The sequence below is a fragment of the Toxotes jaculatrix genome, chromosome 7 (assembly GCF_017976425.1).
Source record: "Toxotes jaculatrix isolate fToxJac2 chromosome 7, fToxJac2.pri, whole genome shotgun sequence".
Classification (NCBI taxonomy): domain Eukaryota; kingdom Metazoa; phylum Chordata; class Actinopteri; family Toxotidae; genus Toxotes; species Toxotes jaculatrix.
Genome location: NC_054400.1, coordinates 22,316,512 through 22,344,337, shown reverse-complemented (window position 1 = coordinate 22,344,337; position 27,826 = coordinate 22,316,512). Strand labels below are relative to the sequence as shown.

At 41.4% G+C, this 27,826-nt stretch overlaps 1 protein-coding gene across 1 annotated transcript in view; it reads left to right on the top strand.

Annotated features, from left to right (window-relative positions):
• Positions 1–1,412: 1,412 nt before the first annotated feature.
• The window catches only part of galnt9 (polypeptide N-acetylgalactosaminyltransferase 9), an 81,195-nt gene continuing 54,781 nt past the window's right edge, over positions 1,413–27,826 (top strand). Inside the window, exons 1-3 of the mRNA XM_041042496.1 lie at positions 1,413–1,653; positions 11,940–12,120; positions 23,616–23,782. Coding sequence (XP_040898430.1) covers positions 1,413–1,653; positions 11,940–12,120; positions 23,616–23,782 — 589 coding nt within the window. The remainder of the gene's footprint in view (positions 1,654–11,939; positions 12,121–23,615; positions 23,783–27,826) is intronic.

The window sequence follows — 27,826 nt, the reverse complement described above, 5'->3', positions numbered from 1 at the left end:
TTAGCTCTGATTTGATAGAGTTGAAACTCTGGCCAAGCATGTGATTCATGAAATGATGATTCTGCTCCTGAGGTTGACCATGCATGTATCCAGGGGCAGTTACATAACACACAAATTTAAAAAAAAAAATGTATAATGTCCATGCAACGTGGATATTAAGCTCTAAAGCTTTAAGTTCCCCTGGCAGTGGCATCAGAGGTGAGATGGAAACTGTTAACCTACGCCTTACGGATCAGATAACAAAAATCTGTTAACACGTCTTTGCACACATTTTCACAGTCCACTAACTGATACGGGGAGAAGGCTGCTCTGCCAAGTGGAAGTATTTGCTGCTTTCATAGTCGTGCTGTTTATTTTATCCTGCGAGCCCAATACAGCTCCTGAATATTCATGATTGTGCCTGTGAACGTCAGGACGCAGCGGCGGCTCTTCCTCCCTCCACAGAGAGCGGGGAGGCTGGGAGGAGAGACAGCATGCCAGAGCCCGGCTACATCTCTCCCACCGACACCGAGCATCGGCATCGTTTCGCAGCATCTGAGGGCAAATCTGCGCTCAACTCGTCCTGCTCCGCACCGCCGATAAGGGAAACAACGATGGACTGACTGAACACACACACACAGAGCGAGAGACGGAGGGAGAGAAAGAAAGAGAGAGAGAGAGAGAGAGAGAGAGAGAGAGAGAGAGAGAGAGAGAGAGAGAGAGAGAGAGAGAGAGAGAGAGAGAGAGAACGCCGCCTTGTTTTTGAAGCATGCACATATTTTCTGGACATAAGCTCCTCCGGTTCACATTCGCCGAGCGGGACGGATCGAGTGACCACAGCCGCCTTTGAGAAAAGAGATGCCACAGCAAAGCAGTGATAGCTGGAGGATGCTCGGATACGAGGTTTTATTGCAGCGTATCTCCCGTAAGATGGACGAGACATATTGGAGCTAAAGAACTGGCGACTTATCACGTTGCGGAGGAGAGATGTTTTGCAACTGCCGTGGGCTGTTCAGGAGGATGAATGCCCTCCGTGGCGTCATTTCTCGCCTGTAATATGTAGCTCAAAGGACAGCAGAGCGTGTGTGCAGCTGCATCAGCCCGTAAAAAAAATTTAAAAAGAGAAGAAAAAGGGAAAAAAAAGGCAGTGGTTCAAAGCTGGAGCCGAGCGCATTGGCCGCCTGCAACCTTTCCCACCTTGAACTTCCATGTGACGGATGAAATGCCCCGATACGGAGTGAGCGCAGCCTCCTGAGCTGTCCGTGGTGCTGAACGGATCCGGCAGCTCCTCGGGTCTTGACCCCCACCCTGAGCTGAAAATCAGTCTCCCCCCTCACCGCCATCCCTGCAATACACAGTAAGGTGACAAAGCAGGCCACCACACATGGACAGCTGCTGGGCTTGACTGAGTCAGCCAGACGATATTCTCTTTCATGGCTGTGGCACGCAAAATCAAAACTTTGCTGACCGTCAACATTCTGGTGTTTGTGGGGATTATCCTGTTCTCGGTGTACTGCAGGATCCAGGACCGATCCGAGGAGCTCATCCAGATAGGGCGTATATCTGACCAGAGGCTTCGAGCCAGGAATGGCAAAGTTTCCAACTTGGTGGACAGGCAGTCTATTCTCCAGAGGCTGGAGAGACTGGAGGATGTGGTCTACAATCAGTTAAACGGTAGGAAACGGCTCGATACTCTTTGTAATGTAAACACTGGAAAAATGTATGACTTGCTGGAAATGAAATCATCATCACCATAAAGCAAAAAAAAAACAAACAAAAAACAACAACAACAACAACAACAACAAAACCAAAAAACAAAACTGATAAAGCTTTATGAATTATTCCAAATGGTGCATAAGATTCACCCAGGTGTTTTTTTTTTTTTAGCCTCATTTATTGAAAAAAAAAAAAAACCCAGCTTGACTGTGTACATGAAGTGGTGTCAGATGTGTTGGTGAACGGTCTGCTGCCTCTAAACTACCAACCCTGCTTGTTAAGAGTCTAATGAAGCAGGGTGTTGTATTACAGTGCAATGCTTGCTGCATGTGCTTCTACCATTTGTGTTGATAGACTTTACTGGGCTGTTACTTTAACAGCCTATCAGACTGTGACACCTTTAACCCATAATTGACTCCTTGTAAACTTCACATAAACTTATGCTTTAAGTATTGATGTCTGATAGTTCTGCATAGAAACCCACTTAGACAAGGTCTGAGTCTCAGCAGCAGCAGCTCATCATTTCACCACTGGTGAAACATATCAGATTTAACAAGCTGTCTGAGTTTTGAAGGAGAGTCTAATGTAATGGCTCCATAAGGGAATGATAGACTTGTATTTCATCACGTGGTCATTAGTCTGTGGGGCAGAAATGCGGTCTCCTCAGCAGAGCAGCAATCTTTGAAATCAGGTTACATTCAGAATGACTCTGTCTTACTCATGGTCATATTCTCCTGTGGAAAGTCCACGCAGTCACCACTGCTGTTAAAGACACAGTCTGGTATTTATTTTTGCATTTATTCACACAGATGTTTGAAAACACTGAGCTGGATACACACACATGAAATATGAACTAACATAGTGTTTATGATTCACAGTCATGAAGATAAAGACATTATTTCCATCAGTGTAATAACTTCAGTGATGTAAATCCTCAGAATTCAGTTTAAAATCTCATCAAGCACCATGCTGCCATGACTATATATAGATTATATTCTCTCTTTATACATAAATATATACAATCATTATATTAGCGAGCAAAGTCAGTGAGGGGAGCAGCATACGAATCAGCAAATCCTCACATTTTTGAACCAGCAAATATTTTACATTTCTGTCTACTCATGTAGCTTTAAAGGTCCAGTACCAGTGTCTTTCTTGTAAATGACTCAAATCCTTAAAATTATATTTGAGTAATAATCAACGTGTGCAATATAAGATAGTAATCCATTGCTGACAGGAACGTTGGAGAGGTTCTCACTGACTCCTTCACAGGTCATTGTCATAATCATAGAAACATATTTCTTAAATTAGCTGTGTTTGTTTTTTGTTTTTTTTTCAGATTGCACAGAGTTCACAGGTTATTGAGGCTAAGTGGAATCACAAGTGCCATTTTCACATACTGTTATGACTACTTCGGTGACATGCTTCAAGGCAATGTCAGCTGTGCTGTAGGAGAACACCACAGAAATGCTTCACTACATCACAGCGCAAACAGATCCTAATGGAGTGATAATACCCGAACTCCTAACACTCGTCTACGAAAGCTGAAACATCTTGTTCTCAAGCCAAATACTGAGAAATCAGCATTGTTCTTCCATTATACATCACAGTGAAATGTTACTGCTTAGCAGAGTGTTGCTGATTGATTTCTAATCTATCAGTTAAGTCGCTTTCTATTTACTAGCTCACTGTTCTCTCCTGGGAAATTGTGACTTTATCATCTGTGTAAACTGCAGGCTGCTGTAGCTCAGGATGAAGGAGGGCTGTGAGGGATGGTGGGCTGTGCAGGTGGAGGTCATTTCTGCCTGTGTTGTTGTATTTTATGCAGGTCACCAGTAGATGTCACAGATATCTTAATACTCCTTTGGCTAGCTGCAGAAATCAGGGAATTTAAAAACACATAAAACAAAAATAGAAAATATATTTCACGGTTAAAGATACAGTATCTCCTTTTCAATTACTGTAATGTTGTCAGTCAGTAGTTTTAGGACGTTTCACAGGTTTATGGCCCCTAAACAGTGCGACTGTGGATTTTTTTCCCCCTGCATGATCTTGTTATTATTCCTGAGCTTCAGCAGCTATTTGAGGGTCACTCTGTCACTTTGAGTTATGCTTGGCATCTGGCATCCAGCCAGCGAGCATTGCATCTCAGAAAGTACAATACATCCTTTCAGTCTCTTAGCTTTATATAAAGACAATGAAACTGAGTCTGTCAACCCCATACGGTATTACTGCTATGGGACAGAAACACACTGTGTCTGTGAAAGTCTTGCAGGACTGAAAGAAGAAGAAATACTCATCTACTTACTGTTTATTTGAGAGATTGTACAATGAGGTTGTCCCAGATGAAAATGTGTATGAATTTTGTGTTTGTCTTATACGAGTTTTGATTGGATGGACGTTAAAACGTGAATTTGAAGAACAGTATTTCCTAAAGTGTAACATATTTGACGTTTTTCCCTGAGTATTGGCTGTAAGGCGTGTATGTCCTCTAAGACTAGGCATAGACAGTCCTAAAAGTCAGAGCCTACTGTGCCGGTTGTTGTTTGTTGGCGAACATCATATCAGCTTCATGAATTATTCTCAACACTGACTACTCTCTGCAGCGCCTTCGAGTCCAAGTAGCTTTGACGCAATTTGCAGGTCTTCCCCAATTGCAGAGAGTAACAGTCAGTTGAGGGCTGGAGAGAAGAACGACAAACTAAGTGCAAAGCTGACACAGTTTCTTGGCTTCCAGTTAACATATGGGCACAAGAGAATAGAAGCTCGCGAAGCTGTTATTATCACATATTATGATGAAGATGCTACAGTCGCTGTCAGGCTGTGACGGAGGCTTTGAATTTACGATTCACAAACATTAACTACAGGCACAAATCTCTTTCTGTGCAATTGAAGTTTGAGACATAAAAAGGAATCAGTTGCAGTTATGTAATTTTTCTTTGACAGAGGCAATGAGCACCCAGGAGTGCGCACAGGCTGGAAACGTTTGCTGGCTGTCACAATCCCTCCATGATTTGTCTTGAGCTCTTTAATGGCATACTTAATCATATCCTCATATCCCAGGTCACTGCCCCCTTTTCTAAATCGTGCACAGACCACAAATTGTATTCTATGGCCGCTGGGAATAACTATGGTGGGAGGAGGACTCGGTGCGCCAATAACTATTACCATGTCCGGCAGCGATATGCAGTAATTGCCCATTCCTTCGGTTGTTTATTGCCTACCAATGGCATGCCATGAGCTAAAGCAAGGTCCAATTAGATCTGAAGGACATAAACAAGTCGGAGAGTTCCACTTTTATGATCCTCTGATGGATGGTCACTGGACTCCCAACAAGAAAACAACATTCAGGCTTTATCAGCAGCCCATTCTGCGCAGAAATGAGCAACATGAGGGTTATCGGCGGCACTGCTGCATTGTGGGTGCCAGCGTCATTGGGTAATCAGATGGAGGGTTTTAATCTTGTTGACAAGCTTATGAAGCAGCGTTTTGACCTTAAGTACTGCATTAGAACTGGCAAATACCTCCTCGCCTGTACTTACCTGCTGAAGCCTTTTGAGTCTGACTGGCCTGAATGAACAGCATACACAAATAAGAACAGCTGCCATTATGTAGGAGGAGACAGAAATGCATATTTTTAACATCAGAGTTTGACTGATGAGGATTTTGTGGGTCAGTGCTGAGATGTTCATTTTGAACTACTGCTTCAAATATCCAACATAATGTACTGATATTCAATTAGTGCAGAGAAAACACGATTAAAGAGTTAATCCAATCTTTGGAAAAGCCTGACGCCCTCCGTTACCTTCGCTACGTCTTTCAGGCTTTCTCTTTATGCACAGTACAGTAGTAATAAGAGCAGATTTACCGTTGAAAGTCTTTATTGAAACAGTAGGTCCTTGATTTCAGACAGGTAGACAAGCACAGGGTTATTATTTCTGGCTGACAACCCTCAATTTTTCCAGCAGAAGTGACAACTGTCGCTAACAGATTTTTATCAGCAGAAATTCTCTGAAAATGAGCTTCTTAGAAAACAGATATTGCTTTTAGCGAGTGAATGTTCTACTATTCAATTCACCCACTCTGACCACTGCTGGATGTGTCATTGTTTGAGATCGGCTGTTGTCCCACAGCTCACGGTCACACCGAGGCTCTTGTCATCAGCCATGCCTGTCACTCCCGGCCTTCTCCCAGCGCGTAGGTGCTGATGGGATGGCAGCCTCTCAGGCCCAGCTGCAGCACCAGATATGCTTCTTATCTGTAATGCCCAATTATGGCAAAGAAACCAACGCTGTTTATATGCTAAGCCTGCTGGGGCAAGGACTTGATGAGGAATGAGAAATTCCACACTGACACACATACACACATACACTTGATGCTCTGACTGTATTAATGATACACATCAAGCCTATATGTTGTTGTGCGGTGTGTGAAATGGCGGCGGCTGCAGGGACACCACATCACAGCGTGGTGAAGCCTGATGAAATGAAATATATTCCAATAATGAGATGTAGATTGGGCTCTGGTCAACAAAACAGTTTCAGAAACAGATAAAAATCAATTCTGCTCAGCCTTTAGGAATGATGATAATGAATTCAGCGGCTCACCTGACAATCAGCAGTCAGCCACAGACAATAATGACAATTTCAGATGGAGCCAGCATTCCTCTTATTTACACTGCTGGCTGAGAGTCTCGCAGTGATTACATTGCCATCATTTAATGGTGACATCTGATGAAGGAGGGCAGAGACGCCGGTTTGTCGGGCTGGACAATTACTGATGTAAATGTATTTTCATTGTCTCTCTGCACTTTGATTGTTTAACCATATTGTTTTGAGAATTCTGACAAAACCAAACCAAAGTATTTTGAAATATTTACATCCAGTACTAAGGATGTAAACAGATACAAATGCTTTATACAAATCTGAATAGAGAAAGCACCCTGAACGGATGCAAATGACTTTTGAATTTGTGCAGTCAGATGTTTTTTTCATCTGTCACCAGACTGATAGAACTCAGCTAAGGAATCAAAAAAGTTCTTCTTCTAACTGGATCCTGCCACAGAGTCAGCAGATTCACATGTCTTTCATATGAAAAGTAATCCAGGTGGTTGTGTGAGCATCCATTGTTACAGTGCAAACAGGAAGTACTCACAGATAATGCTGCATACCTTCCAGTTGAGTTCTTACATGAGGAGTTTACAGCAGAAGACAACTGATAACGTGATAACGCAACATTAGTAATTACAAATATAACACGGAAGATTCTTTCTATTCACTGTCAACAATACAGGTCAAACACATGCTGGTGTGGTTTTGTGAGGCAGTCCAGTGAGGCAGTATTTAGTCAAACAGAATGGTTGAGTGTGTGTCACAAACAGGTAGAGGAAGTCGTACTGAGACTATTAACAGGATTTTTAATGGGTTCATTTTAATGTAGAGTCTTAAAAAAATGAATAAAACTTGATAACTGGTAAAAGATGAATGTGCTGCCTCTGCACTTTGTGCAATTTGTGCACATGATGCATCTGTATTTGGTGTTTTTGCATTGTCATCCAATCTCTTGTATGACTTAAATTTTTCAAAAAGACAACATTCCTTTGTTTAGAGATAATTTGCGGGTCTAGTGCTACCAATTTCCAAATCACAGTTGTTATCCTCCTGACATGCCTGCTGCTGTTATGAGTGGCAGAGCCAGAATTAATGCTGCTCTTCTCCCAGCTCTCAATATTTCATAGATTTGTTTGGCCTTTGAAGGCTTTAAACCTCTCTAGAACGAGTTATTTTCCTCTTCTTGAAGAGATCTCTGAATCCCCCGCCCTCCCCTCACCATCAATATTTAGAGCTCTGCTGCATCACTTTGGACACGCATAAATCCACTCTTGCTCTTTAATCATTCATTAGAAAAGGGGTCATCTTTGAATTTGAGACTCTATCCTTTAAAAGCCAAATCAGACACATTCTGTGGGTTGCTGTATTATTCAGAGCTGTTGTGGGTTTTAATGTGCCGTGTCAGAGGGATTTGGACGAATGTGAGGAACAAGCACAGAGACAGATGTATACTCGGACACAATGAGGCTTGAATTGGCACCTGACGTCGCAAAGATCCACATCCAGCTCAGGCTTTGGGTGGGAACGAAGACTGAGTGGAGGAAGCAGATGTTAGGCTATAATTGCTCTGTAAGTGAGATGGTGAAAGTGTTACAATGCTGCTTGGAGTGTGAACTCACATCGGGAATAGTAAATGGGAGAATACTTTACAGGAACCACATGGACATTTTTCAAAGTTGTGTGGACAAATACGAGAGATATGATATTTGCTTTAGTTTATAAGTCAGCATCTCGGTCACATCACTACAGTGAGCAGTGTGGGCATTTAGTCACTGTCATCTTTTTTTTTTTTTTTTTTTTTTTTGACCAGAACATAACAGCCCATTTGCTGGATGCTTTTATACAAAGTGACTCACTGGATCATGTGTACATACATTTTTAACTCATGCCGCCGACATAGGAAGACAGCTTTTTATCCTCGCAGTGTAAGTGCAGTACGCTACCCACAGATGTACACGGTCCAGTTCTCCCCTTCAAGAAATGTATTAAAAGCTTCTATTTTTTGTTTGTACACAGTCCATTTCATTTTTGGATTAAAAAAAACCCCCAAAACATTGCTGTGTAAAAAATGCATTTGCGTCTCGCTATTGATAAATGTATGCAATGTTAACATATTCAGTGTTTTTGTATGACTTTCTTCCAAACAAATTTCACAAGAAGTGAAGACGGAATGGAGAAAACATAAAAGATGAATCAGAGCCAGACAGAGCGATTTAACTACCACAAATTACCAACCAGACATTATCGATACAGGATTTTATCAGCAGCTACATAATGACAAAACTCAGCAAAGGATCTATAAGACTTTACAGTTAAAACCTGTACACAGCATCAGTTTGCTGCAGCAGTGTTTTAATGCGGGTTATACAAACTCATCATCATGACATTGCTTTTCTAGAATTGTTAAACTTGACAGACAGCAGTGAATGAGATTTTCAGGCCCTTATTCCGGGAGTATCCATGGCCGCTCATCCCATAATGGAATTTCCTTCAGCCGGACAGAGGAAGTAGAGGGCGGTGGGAAAGAAAAATAACACACTGACCAGAAAACAAAGCTGGCAGGCATTGTCCTGCTTCCAAGACTCACGCGGAGACAGAGAGGCCCTCCAGACTTGAGTCTCCGGCTCTGGAGGGTATCTGTGTTATTGTGTGACACGGGCCGCTATGCCAGATGGCTAGTCCATGACGTGAACCCCACCCATACTTGTCAAAATGCCACCACACTGTCTGGTGTGGGGCATGCTAAATCCCTCTTGCGGGAGAAGCCAGTTTGCAACCATTCAGCTCCAATTACAAATCTTCAGTAGCACCCAAGGATTTGAGGCCATCCAAATATGGTGATTATGCCGCAGCTCCTGGAGGGGTGAAGCTGAGAGCTGAGCTCTTCATTGGTATGCACTGTTTATTTACTGTCTGTGTGTCCATCTGTTGATATGGTGAACAGACGCAGCTCGATTTTTCTGTGGAGGCCACACTGGAAGCTTGGCTCGAATAACAATTATCTGACATTATACTGCAGTTTCATGGAAGTTTAAATAGTCAAATAATAGCAGAGGCTGGGAGAGACAGACAACATTAAAACTTAACATTTAGAGACTGGACAAAAGTTAGTGAGGCGGAGGTGGGAGGGTCTTTAATTTTTCTATGGCCCAGATTTAGTTTATTTATTCCTTTTATTTGCAAGATTTACTGCAAAAAAGACTCAGTTGTTTAAGAGTTATATCACATAATAAAATCAAAAACATGCTCTTTTGTTCCTTTTACCATCTACAACAGAAACAATGAGTGCATGTCTGTGTGTCAGAGCTTTGTTTTCTAGTTGATGTGGATCTTTATAATACTTTAAAATACAGTTTCATATAGAATATACTTGTAATATAATGCATTTTCAGCACAACCCTACCTGTTTTACTTATTGGGGAGGTGAAAATATTGCAGTGCTGACTGTGCTGCATTAGCAGCAGTTATAAACTAACTATTCATTCAGTTGCTTTTGGTCCAAAAATAAACTGAGCTTCTATGCTTGGTAAAGAAAACACCATTTATGTTTAGCATCATTTTGGAAATTGCTAATTCCACTCTTAATGTGTGACTTGGGCTATTTAAAAAAATTTTGTTCCATTAACACATAACTCTTGAAATCGAGGTTGATATAGGAATTTAGGGAGGATGGTGTTGAAGTTTTTTGCAAAGTCCCTTAGTCCCTTTTTATTTCAAGCATTTTCATTTTTTGACACTGAACCCCATTTTTCTCCTTCCCCATTTGAAAGTGTCGCTGTCACAGTATTAAACTGACTGTCTGTTAAATCACAATCGTGAGTCATTTTAATGGGAGCAGGGGGGTATTTTAAGTCCGACACATTAAATCCTGTGCTGAATTTAGTTATGTTAGAACAAAGAAGCCTAACATGAAGGGGCTGGCCAAGAACCAGCTCCCATTCACCACTAAGCACACAGATGGATTCTTTGTGGGATAAAACGACCTGCATGGTACAGGCACTGTTTGAATAACCTCTTCATGGTTGTGGTGGTGCTACACTCCGCTTCTATAATTAGACATACAGAGCCATTAGGGGCTCAGTGTAACATCTGGTGGCTCCTTGTTGGACTAAAGGTCTCTGTAAATATCAGTGAGTCTTAAACCAAATTAACTTAAAATACACAGCAGTGATGCTTTACAAGCATTGTTGTCAGAACTGGTTACGCTGAAATCACATTTCAAACCAAACAGATGTGTGTTTATCATTCTGTTTCTGGTCAGTGCAGTCAGTTCCAAATTTACCCTTATATGCATAAGTGGGTTAGAAAATAAAAACTTATTTTACTGTACTATTTACTGTATTATTACACCATCTTCTGATAGGAGGGTTGAAATATTCCCATGGAATGAATTTTTAGGGATCAGGTGTATACAGTCTTTACTATGGACCACATCTCAACTGGCCTGAGCATCATCACTTGACAGCACCATATGACAATATGTCAAGCCAAACACTGTGACTGTAAGAAAGCAGCAGGGTCAGGCAGTGTGCTTCACCCATCAAGATAACAACACTGGCAGCAGTCACTGTTCATGACAGCACCACACTTTTTAGGTGCCACTGTTGGCTGAAAACTGTATTTGAACATTAGTGTTTTGAACTGGTGATACAAAATACTATATAAAATATTACAGTAAAGCATGTAGAAAGCTCATGCTGCTAACAATAGTTTCAAAAACAGATATCGCAGGTGACAGAGACTGGGGAAAAAAGAGATGAAAAGAAACTTAAAACAATATAATATAAAGTACCTCACCTACTGTATATCCTGCACTATTACCCTACTTTACAGCTAGCTGCAATGAGCTAACATAATCTTAGACAGACTCTCATATTTGCAAGTTTGATCATTATAGTTTAACGCAGTTGAAACCTAGCAAGTGGATTTTTTTATATTCTGTTTATCCATCTGAAAAATGTGCTCATAATAAATCAAGTGGATTTTTTTATTGACGGTGAAGCACTCATCGTCTGAGTGTTACTCCCAACATACTGCCTAAAGTGATTACAGTCTCCCGTTTTCCACATTCATTTCTGATTTGATTGGATGACTTCCCAGGGTTATGCATTATTAAAATGACAATTCAATGCTCACCTTTGTCATCCTCATAGTGTAAACATCCCAAACAAAATGCAATCAAAAACCAGGTATAATCAGAATCATAATCCCTCTCACAGTGGACTTCAGAGAGCTTTTCTTTCAGCCCTGATTACCCACTGACTGTTTCCAGCCTGGTGTTCTGGATATGACTTACAGCTGCGCGCTATAAATTCACTCTGGTCTCTATTGTTGGCCCTTGCACCAGTGTGTCTCCCAGCTTCTGCTATGCTCTGCTTATCTGTGTGACGTCTGTGTCCATGTGGGTGCTTTGCAGCTTTTTCATTGACAGACAGTGTAATGATGCCCTATGGATGAGCCCCGTTGGGTCTCTGAGCTGCCATACACCAGTCTCCTCACACTGCTACAGAATGTCAATCAGCTGCTCCTCTGCATGACCCCTCCTCTCACCTGTCTCTGCCTGTTCTCTGTGTGAGCGTGTCTGCCTCTACACATCTCAATGATTGTCTTTCTGTTGTGTCATTCTCTTGGCAGGTTTGGCGAAGCCCATGGGGCTGGTGGAGGGACCCGGAGGCCTCGGGCAGGGGGGAGCTGCTGCCACTCTGGGTGAGGACAGTCGTGATGCCGAGGGGAAGTACGAGGAGTACGGCTACAACGCTCAGCTCAGTGACCGCATCTCCCTGGACAGGAGCATCCCCGACTACAGGCCTAAAAAGTATGTCCTCCTCCTCCTGCTATTTTCTGTCATGTACGTTCTGCTTCCAGCTCCAGCTCTACACCCCTTTTTTCCCCTGGCAGGTTTGTATAACGTTAGAGAGGCTTGTTTTGTGGAAGCTTTGCCAGTTTAATCCCTGCAGCAGTTGATGGGCTCTATTTTTGTGAAGGCACACAATGTACGGCAGGACATTTTGCCAGGAAACTGGCATTTTCATCATGTTTTTTTTCCCTCTTCTTCTTCTTCTTTGAGTTTTTGTTGGTATTTTGGTGAATCTAAACATTTTCTGTGCAAAAACTAGAAGCATGCTTGCAGTACAAGGAGTGTCAGAAACGATAAGATGTGCAGTTAAATTGTGGTGTTGAAGGATTGCTGGAACTTCTTGCACTTCTTGCAAGCTCAGATCAGGTCAAAAGCGCATGGCCCAGTCATGCTTTTGCTAAGCAGTGAAGTCTGCACAAATCACCAACCCTTCTTGGGTTTGATTCCCTTAAGAATAAATATTTATATGTTGTGATGCAAAAAGAATTGACAGTGTGCACTTAGTGAGACCTGTCCTACAGAGGTTGGAGACAGGTTGGTGGATGGATCTCTTTAGACCGATACAACATAGTAACCAAAGGTGCTTTCTACTTTAATTTTAGGGGCTGTATATTTTTCTAATGTCTTCATATTTCTTTCTTCTATTCATTGAAGGCAGTGCCTGTTGTAGGGAAGGTGATGGGACGTATGGAATCTCACATGGATCAAAACTTCCCTGACATTGATTTCCATACTGAACACGAAAATGCAAATGTCACCCTTGTAAATTTAATGGCTGCCAGCGGGGGACATTCCCGTACACCTGGTGCTTTATGACATTCATTTTGCACTGGCTGACCTCAGTTTCCCAGTGGCACATGGCACGTTATAAACTCACTCAAACCCCAAGTGACCTGAGTCAGAGAGCAGCACACTGCAGATACAAATACATTTATTTTGTGCTAAAAACACAATTTAAATAAGTACATTTCCATTTCATGTTTGGGATTCATTTTACAATGGTCAGCATACTGTTGCTAACATCAGCATTTTCACTGGAAATTGTTTGTGACCCCACTGGTGTTCAGCAGAGCAGCTTTTGTGCCCCAGCATTCCTGTGAAATGTGCACATGCAGTGTGTGAGATATGCAAAGTAGTCAACTTTCGCTCCACTTCTCAGATATTGCTACGTCTCCTCATTTTGGAGACCCTCAAGAGACCGCTGCAGTCTGCAGGCTGTGGGATACGTGACTGACCAGGATAGCTAGCTAGCACCACTGGTAGCAAGCTAATCTGCTAGTGTGTATGAAATGTTAGACGTTATAAACGGTACAGGTGATATATTTCAAGTACAATTTACTGTATTTGATGGTTGTTGTCTTTTTACTACTCTTGCTGATGGAAGAAGAATCTGAAGGAAAATTCTGTGACCGTTGTCGTAAAGTAACTAATGACAATTTTTCATGTGTATGCCTGTTCTCCAGTCACTCTGGACTGTGGGTAATAGGAAGTGTACAGTTTCTCTTTGAGTAGTCGTCTTTAACTGGCACCGAGCTTCACTGTGTCAGGGGTCACAGCAGACTGCTGAACCCGTTACTTTACAACTTACACTCAGACAAAGCTGTCCTCCGTAAATTAATTAATAAACATTATAACATTAATATAACAGTAATATAACATGACTATAACAGTGCTATATGTTCTATAAATAATAATGAAATAATTATTTTATACAATAATAAAACTTAAGCCTGCAAAAGTCCGAAATGAAACTGTGTTATTATTCTTACAGTAATATGTAACTTACCACAGTATAGCATACAGTTTAATAAGGAACTTAGTTTCAGTGATTAAAATAATGCGAAATGTAATGTTTATAATAACTAAGGCCTCTCATGTTATGAGATAGACTGGCTTGCTATAAGTCTATTTAGTTGATGAACTGATTACATTTTATTCACGGTGGAAAGCTGCTGCTTCATTAAAACCAAATAGAGGTGAATGAGGAAAGAAACATGGCAGGTTGATTGAGAAGCTTTACAGGATTTTTACCTTTGAGAGGGAGAGTTTTATTCATTTTTCAGGGACAGCTATGTGGCAAATTCCTTTTTCTCCACTGACAACTTAAAGGACAAGCTGAAGAGCCGCCGAGGCTACCAAAGAGTAGCATACTGAGTAGCATACTTTAGCTGTCTCCGTCTGTCACATGATTCTCACCTTGCAAGTTGTGATGGTCCCTCAAGAGTCTCCCTCTTCACAAACGTGTCTTTACTTCCTGCTTCATACTTTTCATCTTCTTCATCTGTCTCATCGCCTAACTCCACTTAATCCTTCCTCCTCTCTTCTGTCAACAGCCAAGAGAGGTTTCTGAGGGCTTTAGCTGGGATAACAATTTATTTCATCCAATCTGCTTTGTTCCGAGCCTTTTTTTTTTTTTTTGCGCCCTGAAATATTAGACAAGAGTGGAACAGGGAGGAGGTGGCTAACTGAAAGGGATTCTGCTAATTAATAAAGTCAGCTGAGAGTGCCTCTGGAATGGAAGGGTTTTAGGAAATTCCTTTTTTTAATTGACAGATTCAACAAAAAAGTGGAATTGAAGACAAAAGGGAAGTGTGTGTTGAGGCTGTCTCTGGTTTTAAATGGTGCTGACTATGTGTGTGTATGGATTTTGTGCAAGTGTCACAGAGTGTGACCAGATTGTGCTATATGCGTCTGTGTCTGGGCATTAATCTATCACATGTCAACTTCTGATAAACAGAATATTTTTTGTACCCATATAAACAGGCACATAGTCTCCAACTGCAAACAAAACATGTTGTGTCAGACAAGGTAAAGCTTGAATCCATGACAGATATCCAATAGGTACACCGTATGATAAAGACTCAGTACATTTGTTGTGAATCTCAGTGGTAATCAATACAATGCAAAGTGCAAACAGGGATTGCTTTCTTTCTTTTTACACCACTGAAGCATCATTTTTAAGAGCAGGAGAAACAGCAAAGCACGGCTCTTAACAAGTGAAAGAACTGAAGGAGAAAGAAAATGGATTTGTTTACAGCCAGCACAAAACTGTAACTGCCAGCATCGTGTGTGGCACGAGTCGGGACTTATACAGCTTACCTGTTTGGTTCGGTTTTCACAAACTCTGCTGTGTTTGGCTCGTGTGAAAGCTGTCAATCAGACTTTAGTGTTGACTAAACAGCTGGACCAAGTCCACCTGAAAAGGTGGGTCTGCTTCCAAGCAAACTCTGGTGTAGTACTTTTGTGGTGTGAGATCAAAACAAACCACACCTCAATTTTATCATAAAAGATTTGTGACTTTAACATAAATTCAAAAGCTTAATGTCTATTAAATCTGTGTGCTGGTCATCAATTGTCAAGGAAGGGATCACACATCTGTGCTAGCAATGTATATATATATTTATGAAAAAAAAAAGACTTGGTAACGAATGTGCAAGTCATTGTGCAGTGCAGGGATATTGTCATATTGATAAGAAAATGAAAGGGTGCAAAGAATAGTGATAGCTACTATCACCTCATTACAACACTTAGATAATAAGTAATGTAAGATAAGTGAATTATTTTTTGAGCTCTTGTTTTCAGCTCATCAGTCCATGTGACCCCTTTTTCCTTACAGACCTGTCCAAATTATACAGAATGAAATAAAATAACTACTAAAAAGAAAGAAATACATAACTAAGACAAATTTAATACAAAATAATTTTCACCGCCACCATGACTTTTATTGGCATATTTTGTGACAGAAATGTGTATGTGATAGCGTACGATTACCTTCTGCAGGCTATAATGATCTCTGGTTATTTATTTTTTCATTCTTCTGAAATACTTTTGTGAATGAAATTTGCTTACAAACTGAATGGAACAGACAGTCTTATATAACAATGTCAGGGGTGCTGATTGTCCATTCATTAGGGTGAAACAAGAAATTTAAAACAAGCTTGTCCAGTTAAGAGAGTTTGGTGAAAATGATTTGGAAACACATCTGAGAAAATTTTTTTTTTTAAAGAGGTTTAGTATACGAAAATGTTTTTGCACGAGGCTCAGTGTCTGCCTGCTGTAGTCAGCTGTAGTTCCCGGCCTCATGCAGCGTGAAAGATGGTTACATATTTCTGATTTATAATTCTGATTTATAATTCTGATTCTTTAATTATGTCCTGCGGATAAAAAGTGACTGCAGCACTGCCCAAGTGAGGTTAAATGCAGAAACCCAGCACCTCCTGTCCAATGGGCTTTTAATTGAACAGGAGTCATTGAGCAGAGAGGACTTTGATGACTACAGGGAAGCAGAGTCCATCGCCATGGCTGAGCGATCTGCACATTCTCAAGGTTCTTTCTTTTCAAACCTGCCTGTCTGTAGCCAAACCAATTCATAATAATTAAAGCCGCAATTGTCTCCCGCACAAAAATCTGTAATCCTCATTCACCGCCCGCTAGTCTGTGTCTCTCTCTTCTGTCCTTCACTTCTGCAAGTGACATTCTTAACTGAGATACCAGGGGACTTAAGTAGGCTCTACTTCATAGTGACTCTGAACCCCCCATCGCTGTTCGTGGGAGGCTTAGGCCCGATAACAGTTCATTGGGCTGTGGAGAGAAAAACAATGAAGGCAGACAAGCTGGTAAGATTACTGATGTCCACAAAACAAAAAAGATTTTACATGTAAGTCGTGTCACTCATAAATAGAAAAATCCAATTCGAGGTATCAAACCTGCTTCTCAGCCTCCAGTTGGCCTCCTGCAAGAGGATTCTTATTCAATTACTCCTAATCTCACCTCGATCTCTATTGTCACTCTGCAGAAGATTTGATTTATATTTTGTCAAAATAGTAGTTAAACCCAAAACTGTATTGAATGCTCTGCTTCCCTTAGGACCCTTCATCTTGTGTTTGTCTGCCTGTGGGAGGGTGATAACCAGAAAGGGAGGCAGAAGAAACAGGCTTACCTCATCTCCTAAGCGTCTGATACTGCAGAATGGGATCGTAAGGTCTCCGCGGTGCAGGAGCTCCTGCTGCAAATTGTTGCTCTTTCCAGTGCTAGAGTTTATCTCCTGGATGGGAGTGGGGGGGGGGTCGGAGAAATGACAAGGCAAACGATTATCTTTCTGAGAGGAGTGCTTGTGGATTGGAAAGTTGCTTTGGTGTTGCCTGCTCTGCGCGGGTTACAGGAGGTTAATGTGAAATTTCACAGCGAATAAGAGCAGCCAGCAGGGGGAAAAAAAAAAAAAAAGTCAGAGGGAGCGGCTGGAGCTGCAGACTGGTGGAGGAAGAGGAGGAGAAAGGGGGAGGTGCGGTAGAAATGCATCTTAATCTGGTGCTCTGTTTCTGTCAAAGCTTGTTCCGGGTCAAATTATGAGCACTGGCCAGTGAGCTCAGTCCCATTACGAACAGATGAGTCGATCGCTCATCCTGTTACGGTTTTACAAGGCTTCCCCGCTACTGCAGACAGGTACAAATTTAAGGTTGAGCGATGCCCTAAATTGGATCCAGTAACTAGGGCAATGGAACTACAATATCACTTTACGATCTGGACATTGAAATCCAGCCTCGCACCACATCTCAACTAGAAGAGACGAGGCTGCCTTGCCCCCTCTGACATTTTCGAGAGATTACTCCGGTAATGTTCATCAGACACAGCTTCTCCACAAGTCATATAAATGAACAAGAGTGAAATATACATTACTTTGTTTTGCACAGTGGCCATGTTGTGGCTGTGTCTCTGCAAAAGAGCGCAGTGGTGCAAAAAATCCCCCCTCAAACTCACTGCCAGATTTGTCATTGTATTTATAGGCCTGGCAAGGCTGATTGAGAGAGGCAATAGAGAAAGCTGTGAGAGGGAGAGCTGTGAGAGTTGCTGAGGGAGCGCATAAATGCACCAGGAAGGACTGAAATGATACAGAGGGGTTATCAATCAAAACACTTGTGCATTTACTCTTAAGAATAGAGTGCAAGAGCAGGGCTTAAAGTATAGATAGACGTACGCAGCGTGCTCCATCATAAACACTCACTGTGGTTTCATTTTCCTTTTGTTTCCTGTGCTGTCAAATGCATGTGGGCTGTGGTAATGGAAGTGATTGATAACAGTGCATGAAATTAAGCTTTCCCAGCCCAGAACAGTAAGAACTACCTACACGACCAGTGAGTCTAAAGGCTGCACAATGTCACTCCTATGCATGAATAGTTACCAGTGTATAGTTACAGTGCTATGTAAGAAATTACATAAATGAAATTTGTGTGAGTGCTCCTCAGTATGTACTGTATTATATTCCTACCACCTTAAAATCTATTGGTGTCATTTCTTGAGGCTGTGCATGTTGCTGTAGTGTCCAGTAAACAGAGGTTCAGTTAAAAACAAATTTATCTTGCTGATAGAATTAGAAAATTAAAAAAAACATCAGGTTTAATGCTTGGTACAATCACATTTTGTTTCTAACTATATAGACATCAAATACAGGCTTGTACTTTAGTTTATTTAGTCTCAAATCATCCGCAACTGGCTATGTAAGCTTAACATGTCAGGCTTCATCCACAGTCCTTGTATTTCTTTAAATTCTTCTCATCTTTACAGGACTAAAAAAAAAAAAATTGTATGAGATTGTAAACGTCTTTCTCAAACTAAACTAATAACAGTGGCGTGCAGTGACTTGTACAGATAGGCAAGAAGAAAATTGAATAAATTGTCTGTGAAAGCTTTCCTTGCAAAAGGAGTTATTAAAAGCTGCTCCACAATACACCGCAACTCCTTAGCAAGACACCTTACACCGATTTGAGGTAGTACATCAGTGTAATTTCCTCCTTTACTTGCTGCTGCTGCCTCTTAACACTTGGGAAGAACAGACTGTTAAAGTCATTTTCTAATGTGCAAGTACACTTTCCACATGCATCTGCACATGTGTATAATAATATGTGTTCTATCATAAGTCATCTCAGAACAGTGGAAGTTGAGTCAAGGGCAGCTTGACAAGCACGGTTGTCTGTAGCTAATTATAGCTAGTTACTCCTCAAAGATCCCAGGATGTTCCACAACCAAAAACCACTGCTCCCTCCTGCACAGCTACGTCTACGAAAATGACAGAAAAGATAGATGCTAGCTTCCACAACTACGTCAGCCACAAGAGGGCAGGAAATTACAAGATGAATGTAAACATTCGTAAACATCACGTCCACTCCTGTATCGTTCTAACTGCTTGCCTCGCTCGTCCTGATGGGTCTGCCACTGACTAATACGCTATTTGTCCAAAATCTGTCTTCCACCTGTGCATTTACTTTCCCAGTGAGAGCACACGCCCTCTTTGCTTTAAAAGGTCAGACATTTAACTGACAGCTTAACGTACAGTGCAGCAGGATACATTGGTCATGTATGTTTTAAAAGCAATCAGCTCAGATTGCAAGCGATTAATTTACAGTGGCAGTTGATGTGACAAATGAAAAAAATGTACGGCCGAGAGATGAAAGAAGAAATCGTAATTTTAGAAATCCCTTTTATTCACATTGTTTCTGTGATATGCAAAGCATTTATTATATATTTTATAAGTAAATAAGATGCCATCTGTTGTGTCATCCTACATAATTGCTTGTCCCTCTCTTGCCAATTCTCATTGTTGAAAGGTGAGAACCTGCTAACACATGCCCACCATGCACACACACACACACACACACACACACACACACACACACACACACACACACAGAGAGTCACAAACCAGTGACTGTGGAGTATGAGGAGTGTTCCAATGGGTGGAGAGAAGAGGATGTAACTTTAGCACCATGCTGGGATCCATCTGTTGTGTGGCCATCCCCCTGCAGCCTGACCCCATGGATGCTGCTGACTCAAGCTGATATCCCAGTTCACCGGGGTATCCGAGCACCGAGCACCAGTGGAGTTCAGATGGTTCACAGCAAGGGTGAAAGAGCAGCTAACGTGCTGTCTTTGAGCATGTACAAGGTGGCATTTCCTCATCAGAATTTTAACTTTGATACCAACACCACTAATTTTTATATCTGAAATTATGACTGTATAGTGATGAAGAAAAAAATCAGCATTATCGTAACCACTGTTACATTTATGTAAAGCTGAGTTTTAATTTTCTGTGTTTCAGTTTGCAGGAAAAATACAGTGTAACATCAGATTGTACATTTGGTTTCTATTTCCTGTGGGCAGTGATTGTACGAAGTGCCACAATTTCATTTGGACCTTTAGGAGAGGTTTGCTGAGCCTTATTAGTTGAGATTAAGGATGCTCTTTCCTGTAGCTGCCCTAATTTGTGATTCTGGATAACGAGACGGTTCATTTTTGAACAACATCCTGGCTAAGTGCAGATTTTCCAAGACTGAATTTCAGCCTTACTTGTTGCCTCTGTCACACCTAATAATCTGTGGTAGCACGTGAGTCTGATGCATTCTGACAAATCAATATATTGTCTCATTAATAGTTGTAGCGTGAATGGTATTGCACCTGGAAAAGGCAATATGTCACTTCAATGTCTTTAACTCCACTCTGCCTTGGTGTTTAGCAAAAGACTGGAGAGCTTAACGTGATTTACTGAAGCTGAATGGAACTCATAGATTTGTTTACACTACAGCAGATTTATGTTGATTTGATATTCTAATACGAAACGATATAACAAGTGTTTCATCACAGCCAAAATCCCTTGTAAATAATTCAGCCGCAACAGTTACGCTAGCCACCTCATTATCCGCACATAATGACTCAGCACTGCTGAATAAGATATGTGAAAACATGGGGAAACAAAGGCAGAAGCAAGTGAAACGTGTTTGTCAGATGCTGTGTACGGATCCTAATTGGAGCAGCGTGGAAAGATTCACAAGATGTTGGGTGTGTGTGTGTCCTCACAGTTGCCATAGGGATCAGCTAAGTGGTCCTGTCCAGTTAACACAGTTATTTCAGACTTCAAAGCCACTGTATGTCTGTGGACAAATAGCATATTTTACTGGAAATGACAGGGACGTTTGACAGACGTGAAAGCAAAGATTATCAGCAGTGGAGGGACTGAGTGTGTGAGCTATGCTCTCAGACAGACCAAGTGAATAATCATTTGCATGGCATAGTGTGTAGTGTTTTGTATTAATTGGGTCAGTGTAAGAGGCAACATGAAGTAGGATTCCAATCACATGTACAAAAGAGGTTACCATGGAGTCCATGTGTGAGAGCAGGGGAGGGAGGCTGAGACTAAGATGGGCGGTGAGAGAGTGCACGCGTTATGAAGGAGGAGATGGAGGCTGAGTAGGAGAGGGGCATCGGTGTATACTGGTTTTGTTCATATTTGGGCTCATGTTCAAAAACCGGATTATTCCTATCCCTGTATACATGACTCTGACATTATCTAGGTTTCTATGTCAGTGCAGGCATGTGTTTGACTTCTCTGCATCCAGCCACACTCATGTAATTTCTGCAGTAAGTGAGGTCCCAGAGCAGTTGAGGATGAACCCAGTTTGGCTTTTGGCTGCCAGGACTCCCCTACATTCCCCACTCCGCCTGTATTTGGCTCCTCCATCTGAACATCTGTAACGAAATTGAAGATTTAACGGAGGACATGCACAACAATAGCCTACAGTTTATCTTCTGTATTACCAAACTCAGACTTTCACTTTTGTGTCAGCTTTTACATTGATTCCTATGTAACACTAGCTGATGACACAGCTGTGCAGAGAGCAGACTGATATCAGAGACCTGGATCAAGTGTTTATGTGCCACAGAATCCAGGTTTTTGTAAGGGTACTCCAGCTAGCATATTCAGGTTTCTCAAAACCAGGACAAGAACTAAATATTTACGTGTGAACGAGACATAAGACACATGTAGCTCAAGTTAGACCTGTAAAATGGTCTTTTGAGTGCTGATGCAGGGTATCAATAAATAACTTTAAAAAATCACTCATATGCAGTGAATTTGCTTTGCAAAGTATATTTTGGAGGATTTTTACCAGGGTGATGATCATTGGCAATGTATTTGTTTTCTGTCCAATAAGTGTGACGTTCTTATAATTCACAGAAGGTTTAGGACATATAAAACATAACAGGCACTTAAGGTTAATTTCCTCCAGGCTCAGGTTATTTGATAACCTTGGCTTTGGTTAAATATTGAAAGAGTCACCACTGCCTTTAATAGGAACATAATAAGTGGATCCTGCTAAAGGTTACTTGGTCCTGAACCTGTCAAAGCTCAGTAAAAATGCATATATTCTTCCCCCACCACTGGAGAAATGTGTTTTTTGCTCAACATATGGTTTCAGTATTGCAGCTATACAGCAGCAGCAGTAGTCACAGTACAGTACAGAAGATCCAGGTCTGGGAGCTGCACCTTCGCCATGAAATGCTACTGGACCTTCAAATGAAATCTTAGAGAGAGTGCTATGTTTTGCCTTGCTGGCTTATTGTACTGAGGAAAAAAGCATCTTAAATTCAAGGTAGTGGAAGGAAACTATAAGGCTGATTTCTCAACACGTCCTTCTAATAAACCTTTCTAGATGAACATTTTGACTTTTCAAACAGCTGTAACTAATCATATTAATTATGTCTGCATCCCGCTTACTGCAGGTGCCCTGCTACTGCACATGCTCAGTGGCTCAGTTAATGTTATTAGTTACACCTGTGTGTTTTTCCTGCTATGACAAGTCAAAATGTCTGCTGTGAGGGCTTACACTGCTGCTGTCAAAGTGGATGAGAGTCACCCAGAGGTCCTTGAAGGTCAGAATATCTAAATAGAGGCATCCTTGGGTTCATTAAGGGGTTCCAGAGTTAAGAGGTTTTCATTAAAGGGTTTCAGGAATCCTTTGGTGAGCCCCAGTGGACCCCAGCAAAACTTTTAATTTCACCTGTCTTTCTCATCTTGTCATGATTAAACATTGCATAGTTTTATTTTTCCATGACACTTTAAATTTGCAGGTCATACATCTGTTCTGCTGCTACATATATAGCTGAAATCAATATCCAGTAACCTTTTTGTGTAGGGGGTCTGTTGGGCTCTACGTCATGGGAAATAGAATTATTCGCTTCTTGCTGAGAGTTAGATGAGAAGATCAATATATTCTCCTTTCTGTGAGATAAATAGGAAGATACAGCCAGCAGGGTTAACCTAGCATAAAGACTGGAAATAGGGGGAAGAAGCTAACAGGTGAAAAAACAATCTGGTGAGTGTATTTTCAGGTATTTTGTGGCCTTTGGACATAGTGAAGCTAGCTGTTTCCTGACATTTCTAGCCTTTATGCTAAGATAAGCTAACTGCCCTCTGACTGTAGCCTTATTTTTAACAGACAGACATGAGAGATGTATCAGTCTTGTCATCTTGTCACAACAAAAAATATCAAACTATTATGTATATCTAGTGCACTGTGTACAGAGGAAGCTATTGCAAAAATGTGTTTTGCTCATTAAATGATATGCTAACCACAAGGTCCAGGTACTTTTAGCACTGGCTAATGATCTTAAACGTATCGTCACAGGTGTAAGCAGTTGACGTACCCAGAGGACCTTCCTCAGATCTCTGTCGTCTTCATCTTTGTGAACGAAGCGCTCTCTGTGATCCTGCGATCTGTTCACAGCGTGGTCAACCACACACCAGCACACCTGCTCAAGGAGATCATCCTGGTGGACGACAACAGTGACAGTGGTAAGACCTTCAACAGCTTTTTTTAATAAGATGAAAACATATAAGGCTCCCCATTTTAAGAATCGCTTCCTTGAAATGTGCAAGCCCTGGCCTCTTACTGTATGTGCTCTGCTGGACATTACTCGATGGTGGTCTCTGAGATCTTGCGCTCCACTGTGGAGGATCATTTCCTTCCTCTATCATGTTTAATTGTTTCTCTTCTCCAGGTGTATCGTCTCAGACTCTAAATCACTAAATCACAAAACCTGTAGAAGCAGCAGTTTATCACTGTCTAATGCTGTAGGTTTGCTTATTCAGTTGAGACAGTCACCCTATTTATCATGTTTTGTCTTCCCTGGTGGAACGTGAACTAAGGCTTCATACACAGATGAGTTAGTGGGATGTTTTTGGCCTCATGCCAGAGGAGTCTTTTTAAGTTATAGTTTCTGTGCATATTTTGGTATATGAACATGTGTTGGTGTGTGCGTGACACAATTTTCTGTGTGTGTTTGGTTTGTGAGTAACAGTTGAAGGGATAGTGAGCCCCTGAGAGTGGACTCTTGAACACTGGGTTTTAAAATAGATTGACAAAGGAGGGAAAAGGGAAAGGTATGGGATTTGTCTCATTCTTTTCTAAACTGCTGCGTACTACTGTCTCCATGGCGATGTGGGCACATGCTTCAGTTGCCTCCACACCACAACGCCCACAGCAGCTGACGACGCTCGGCTCCGCATCCCAAAAGCTTTCCTGTTTGGAGAGGGAGGGACAGTGAACTAGATTCCAGACGACACTTGGCCCTCCTTCACTTGGCACAGAGTCGCGGGCCTGCCTCCCTCAGGCTGGCAGAGGAAAAGGGTGCATAAATAACATACTGAAAGAAGATCGAGAAGGAGTCGCCACTGGCACACACTCCCTGCTGAGGCTCTAACTGCCTATCATTAAACAGGGAGCTGTTAAAAGCCAGTGAACAGACAAAAATGGGAAGCGACCCTTCTTCTCATTATGTCATTATGTCAGTCTGCCCCACACATTTTGTCTCTTACTAGGGTTGTCCCAAAATAGATTTTTGAAGGACAGCGCTGTTCTCACTACAAAGGCTGCAATATTTTATGACAGTATTCAGTTTTACTGTATTTTACCCCTTCTCTGTGCCATAAAATGCTGTTGTTGTGAGGGTGTGAAAGACCCTGAAACAGCATTTATACTCGGATGGTGCACAAAATCTTTTACTGAAATCCATAATAAAACTGTTTCAGTACTTGGAGCAACTCTTAATACTTTAAAGCCGCTATAATCAATAATTTTATGTTACTGAAAGAACAAATGACTTTGTGTATAGTCAGAGGTGTTACTCATAGTCACAGGCTCATACAGAATTAGCATCTGACTTTGCAGTTCCCCTTAGCTCTGTGGAATATTTTAGTGTCTTTCAGCTCACTGTTTTGGTTTTTCAGCCTGCAGCTTTAGTATTTTAGCTCATTGCTATCATTCTCATCACTGTTGTTTCCACAGATAAGGTTGGCAACTAGCTGGTAAAAAAAATAGTGGAGCATTTATTAGTCAAAAGCCAGATATTTTACTCAGAAATGAGTGGAGACCGAAACAGAGCTAAAAAAGAGAATGAAAATCAGAATGCTAATGTTGCTCAGCGTCTGCCACATTTGTAAACAGGCAACTCTGTTATTATCATAATATCAAATGTATAAGGTGATAATAATTCAGTTATGTTGCCAAAAAATGAGAAAATAAGAAATCAATGAAAGCAGGTTTAAGTATTTACAAAAAAGAAAAGTAAAAAGCACAACTCAACAATCAATAAATAAACAAATGTGCAAAAAATGTGGTGTTTGACAGTAAGTGACCACCTTCATCAACAAACAGCCTGACTGTCTAATATCCTGATATTTAAATCAGAAATTTGGCAACCCAATCCCACTAATTAAACCCTGGTGATTCACCCAGTTTGCCACAATAACACTTCAGGCACAGAAACTCATCAACATTGTTAATGTGAATTCATGTGAATTAAGTTGTTTCCACCCAGAAAAAGTGACAAATTGAAACTGATGCAGGAGATGTGCTCGCAACAGCAGAGAGCGAAGCAGAGGGTTGATCTCATGTTACAGCTCCTGCTCCTCACTGCTTCAGCAGCTTTTGCTGTAAAGCATCACAGACTGGCAGTTAACATTACTGTGCTGTGTGCAGTTCACTGACATCATGGTACACCACGGCTAAGCGTTGATGTTTTCAGTGTCCACTTGCCTCGTGCATCTTTAATGAAAGGTTCGTTTCAGGTCGTGATCTGCGAACCGACACATCCGTCAGCAGCTCTTGCTCTGTGTTTACCAACAGTGATGATAATTTGTGCAGATGTCTGAGCTATTTCTTGAGAGCCGCTTTGCTCTGACATTAGACAATTAACATGCAGGCTGGACTGCTTGACCTTTTCTGGGTGGCACTGTCTGTCCCCTCTCATTTAAACAAGGCTCAGTGAGATGAGTGTAGGTACAGCCACTCTCACTCCTGGCATAATGAATCACGCACAGGAAGCACATTTGCCTTGTCGCCACGACACATTTCCTTCTCTGTGACATTTATTGGTGGCTGAGAGGTTTATTCACAGCAGTGGTTCCTGCAGTTTGAACTAAATTCACGTTCCCACTGACGAGCTTTAGCTGTGTGACGACTCCAACTCATTGTTGTTCGCCATGTTAGGAGCAAGGAAAGGCTTAATGAGCCCTACAGGATTCAATTCCAGCAAATACCACCACCAAATTGATAACTTAATGATTCATATAATGAAAACAGGATATAAACTGAGGACCAGCTGAGTATGGCTTGTAATATTAATTTCAAGCGGAGCTCACTTTAAACATTGCATACATTAAATCTGATTAGAGCTTCTGTAAAGAGGATGTGCTTAGCAGAACAGTGCAGGAAATTTGTCCGACACACTGTGACACTTGCAAAAAACAATTAGAAAAAAAGACACTTTTCACTTGGTCCAGTTTAGCTCAGTTTTGTTGGAGCTCTCTGACGTTAAGTTCCATTAAATGTGTTTCACCTCTAAATGAGGGACTGACTCTTCAGTTGAAACAAGCAATTAATAAGCAGGAGTTTGTCTCAGTTTAACTCCAGATGAGACAACTACATATCACCCTGTAAAACTTACAACAAGAGCACATACAACATTCAGTCCCTGCTTGTAGCCAGAAAGTATAGTATACAATCACCCAGAATTAGAATTGAATTAAAAGCAATAAAGGGGGGTGGGGGGCATGAATAGACTGAGAGTAGATAAAAGGAATTTCATTCAGGTTAGAGAGTGTTTCCCTGGTGGTTGTTTTCATAATTTATCTGTCAGTGATTCAGAGGAAATCAAGTGTGTGTTGCCAGAGCAGAATTTTGAATGAAGTGGATACAGTGTTAAGAGTGGGTTAAGGGTGGAGGAGTCAGAAAACATGAACCAATTTACTATTGTGCTGTTTCCAATGAATGTGTGAGAGGTGGATAACCTCCATATTGCTGACATGCTGCTGCACAGATTACTTCTGCAATGCACAGGTCTACCGCCAAACTGTTTCCCACTTACAGTGAAGGGCTTATACTGTGGCAGGATGTTATTCCTGAGAAGGGTTAGGGTTGGTATCATTTTACTTTTGGTGACTTTTTTTGGACTATTTAGTGAACATCACATTGCTTGTGGTGAGCCAGTTTATCCATTAGGCAACTTCTCTAGTCTCCTTGTGATCGATCAAAGCAATCAATTTCAGACCTGTTCCCGTATCTGTGTCTGTGACAAGTCCATAAATCCACCCCTAGAAAAATGTGGCCTGTGGTTTGTGTAGTAGAAGTAAATCTTCTTTCTGTGGTGATCGTTTTACTGTACCAGACCTTCGTAAAGGCACAACAAAACACAGCTTATCAGTATTTTGGTGCTGATCTTAAAAAAAAATCATGCGGCTTATTTTGAATACAGGTTTACTGCTAGTTTATGAGCACTAGCAGCATGTGGGAGGACATAATTCATGTTTTGCACCATGAGACACCATGTAAGTGAATTC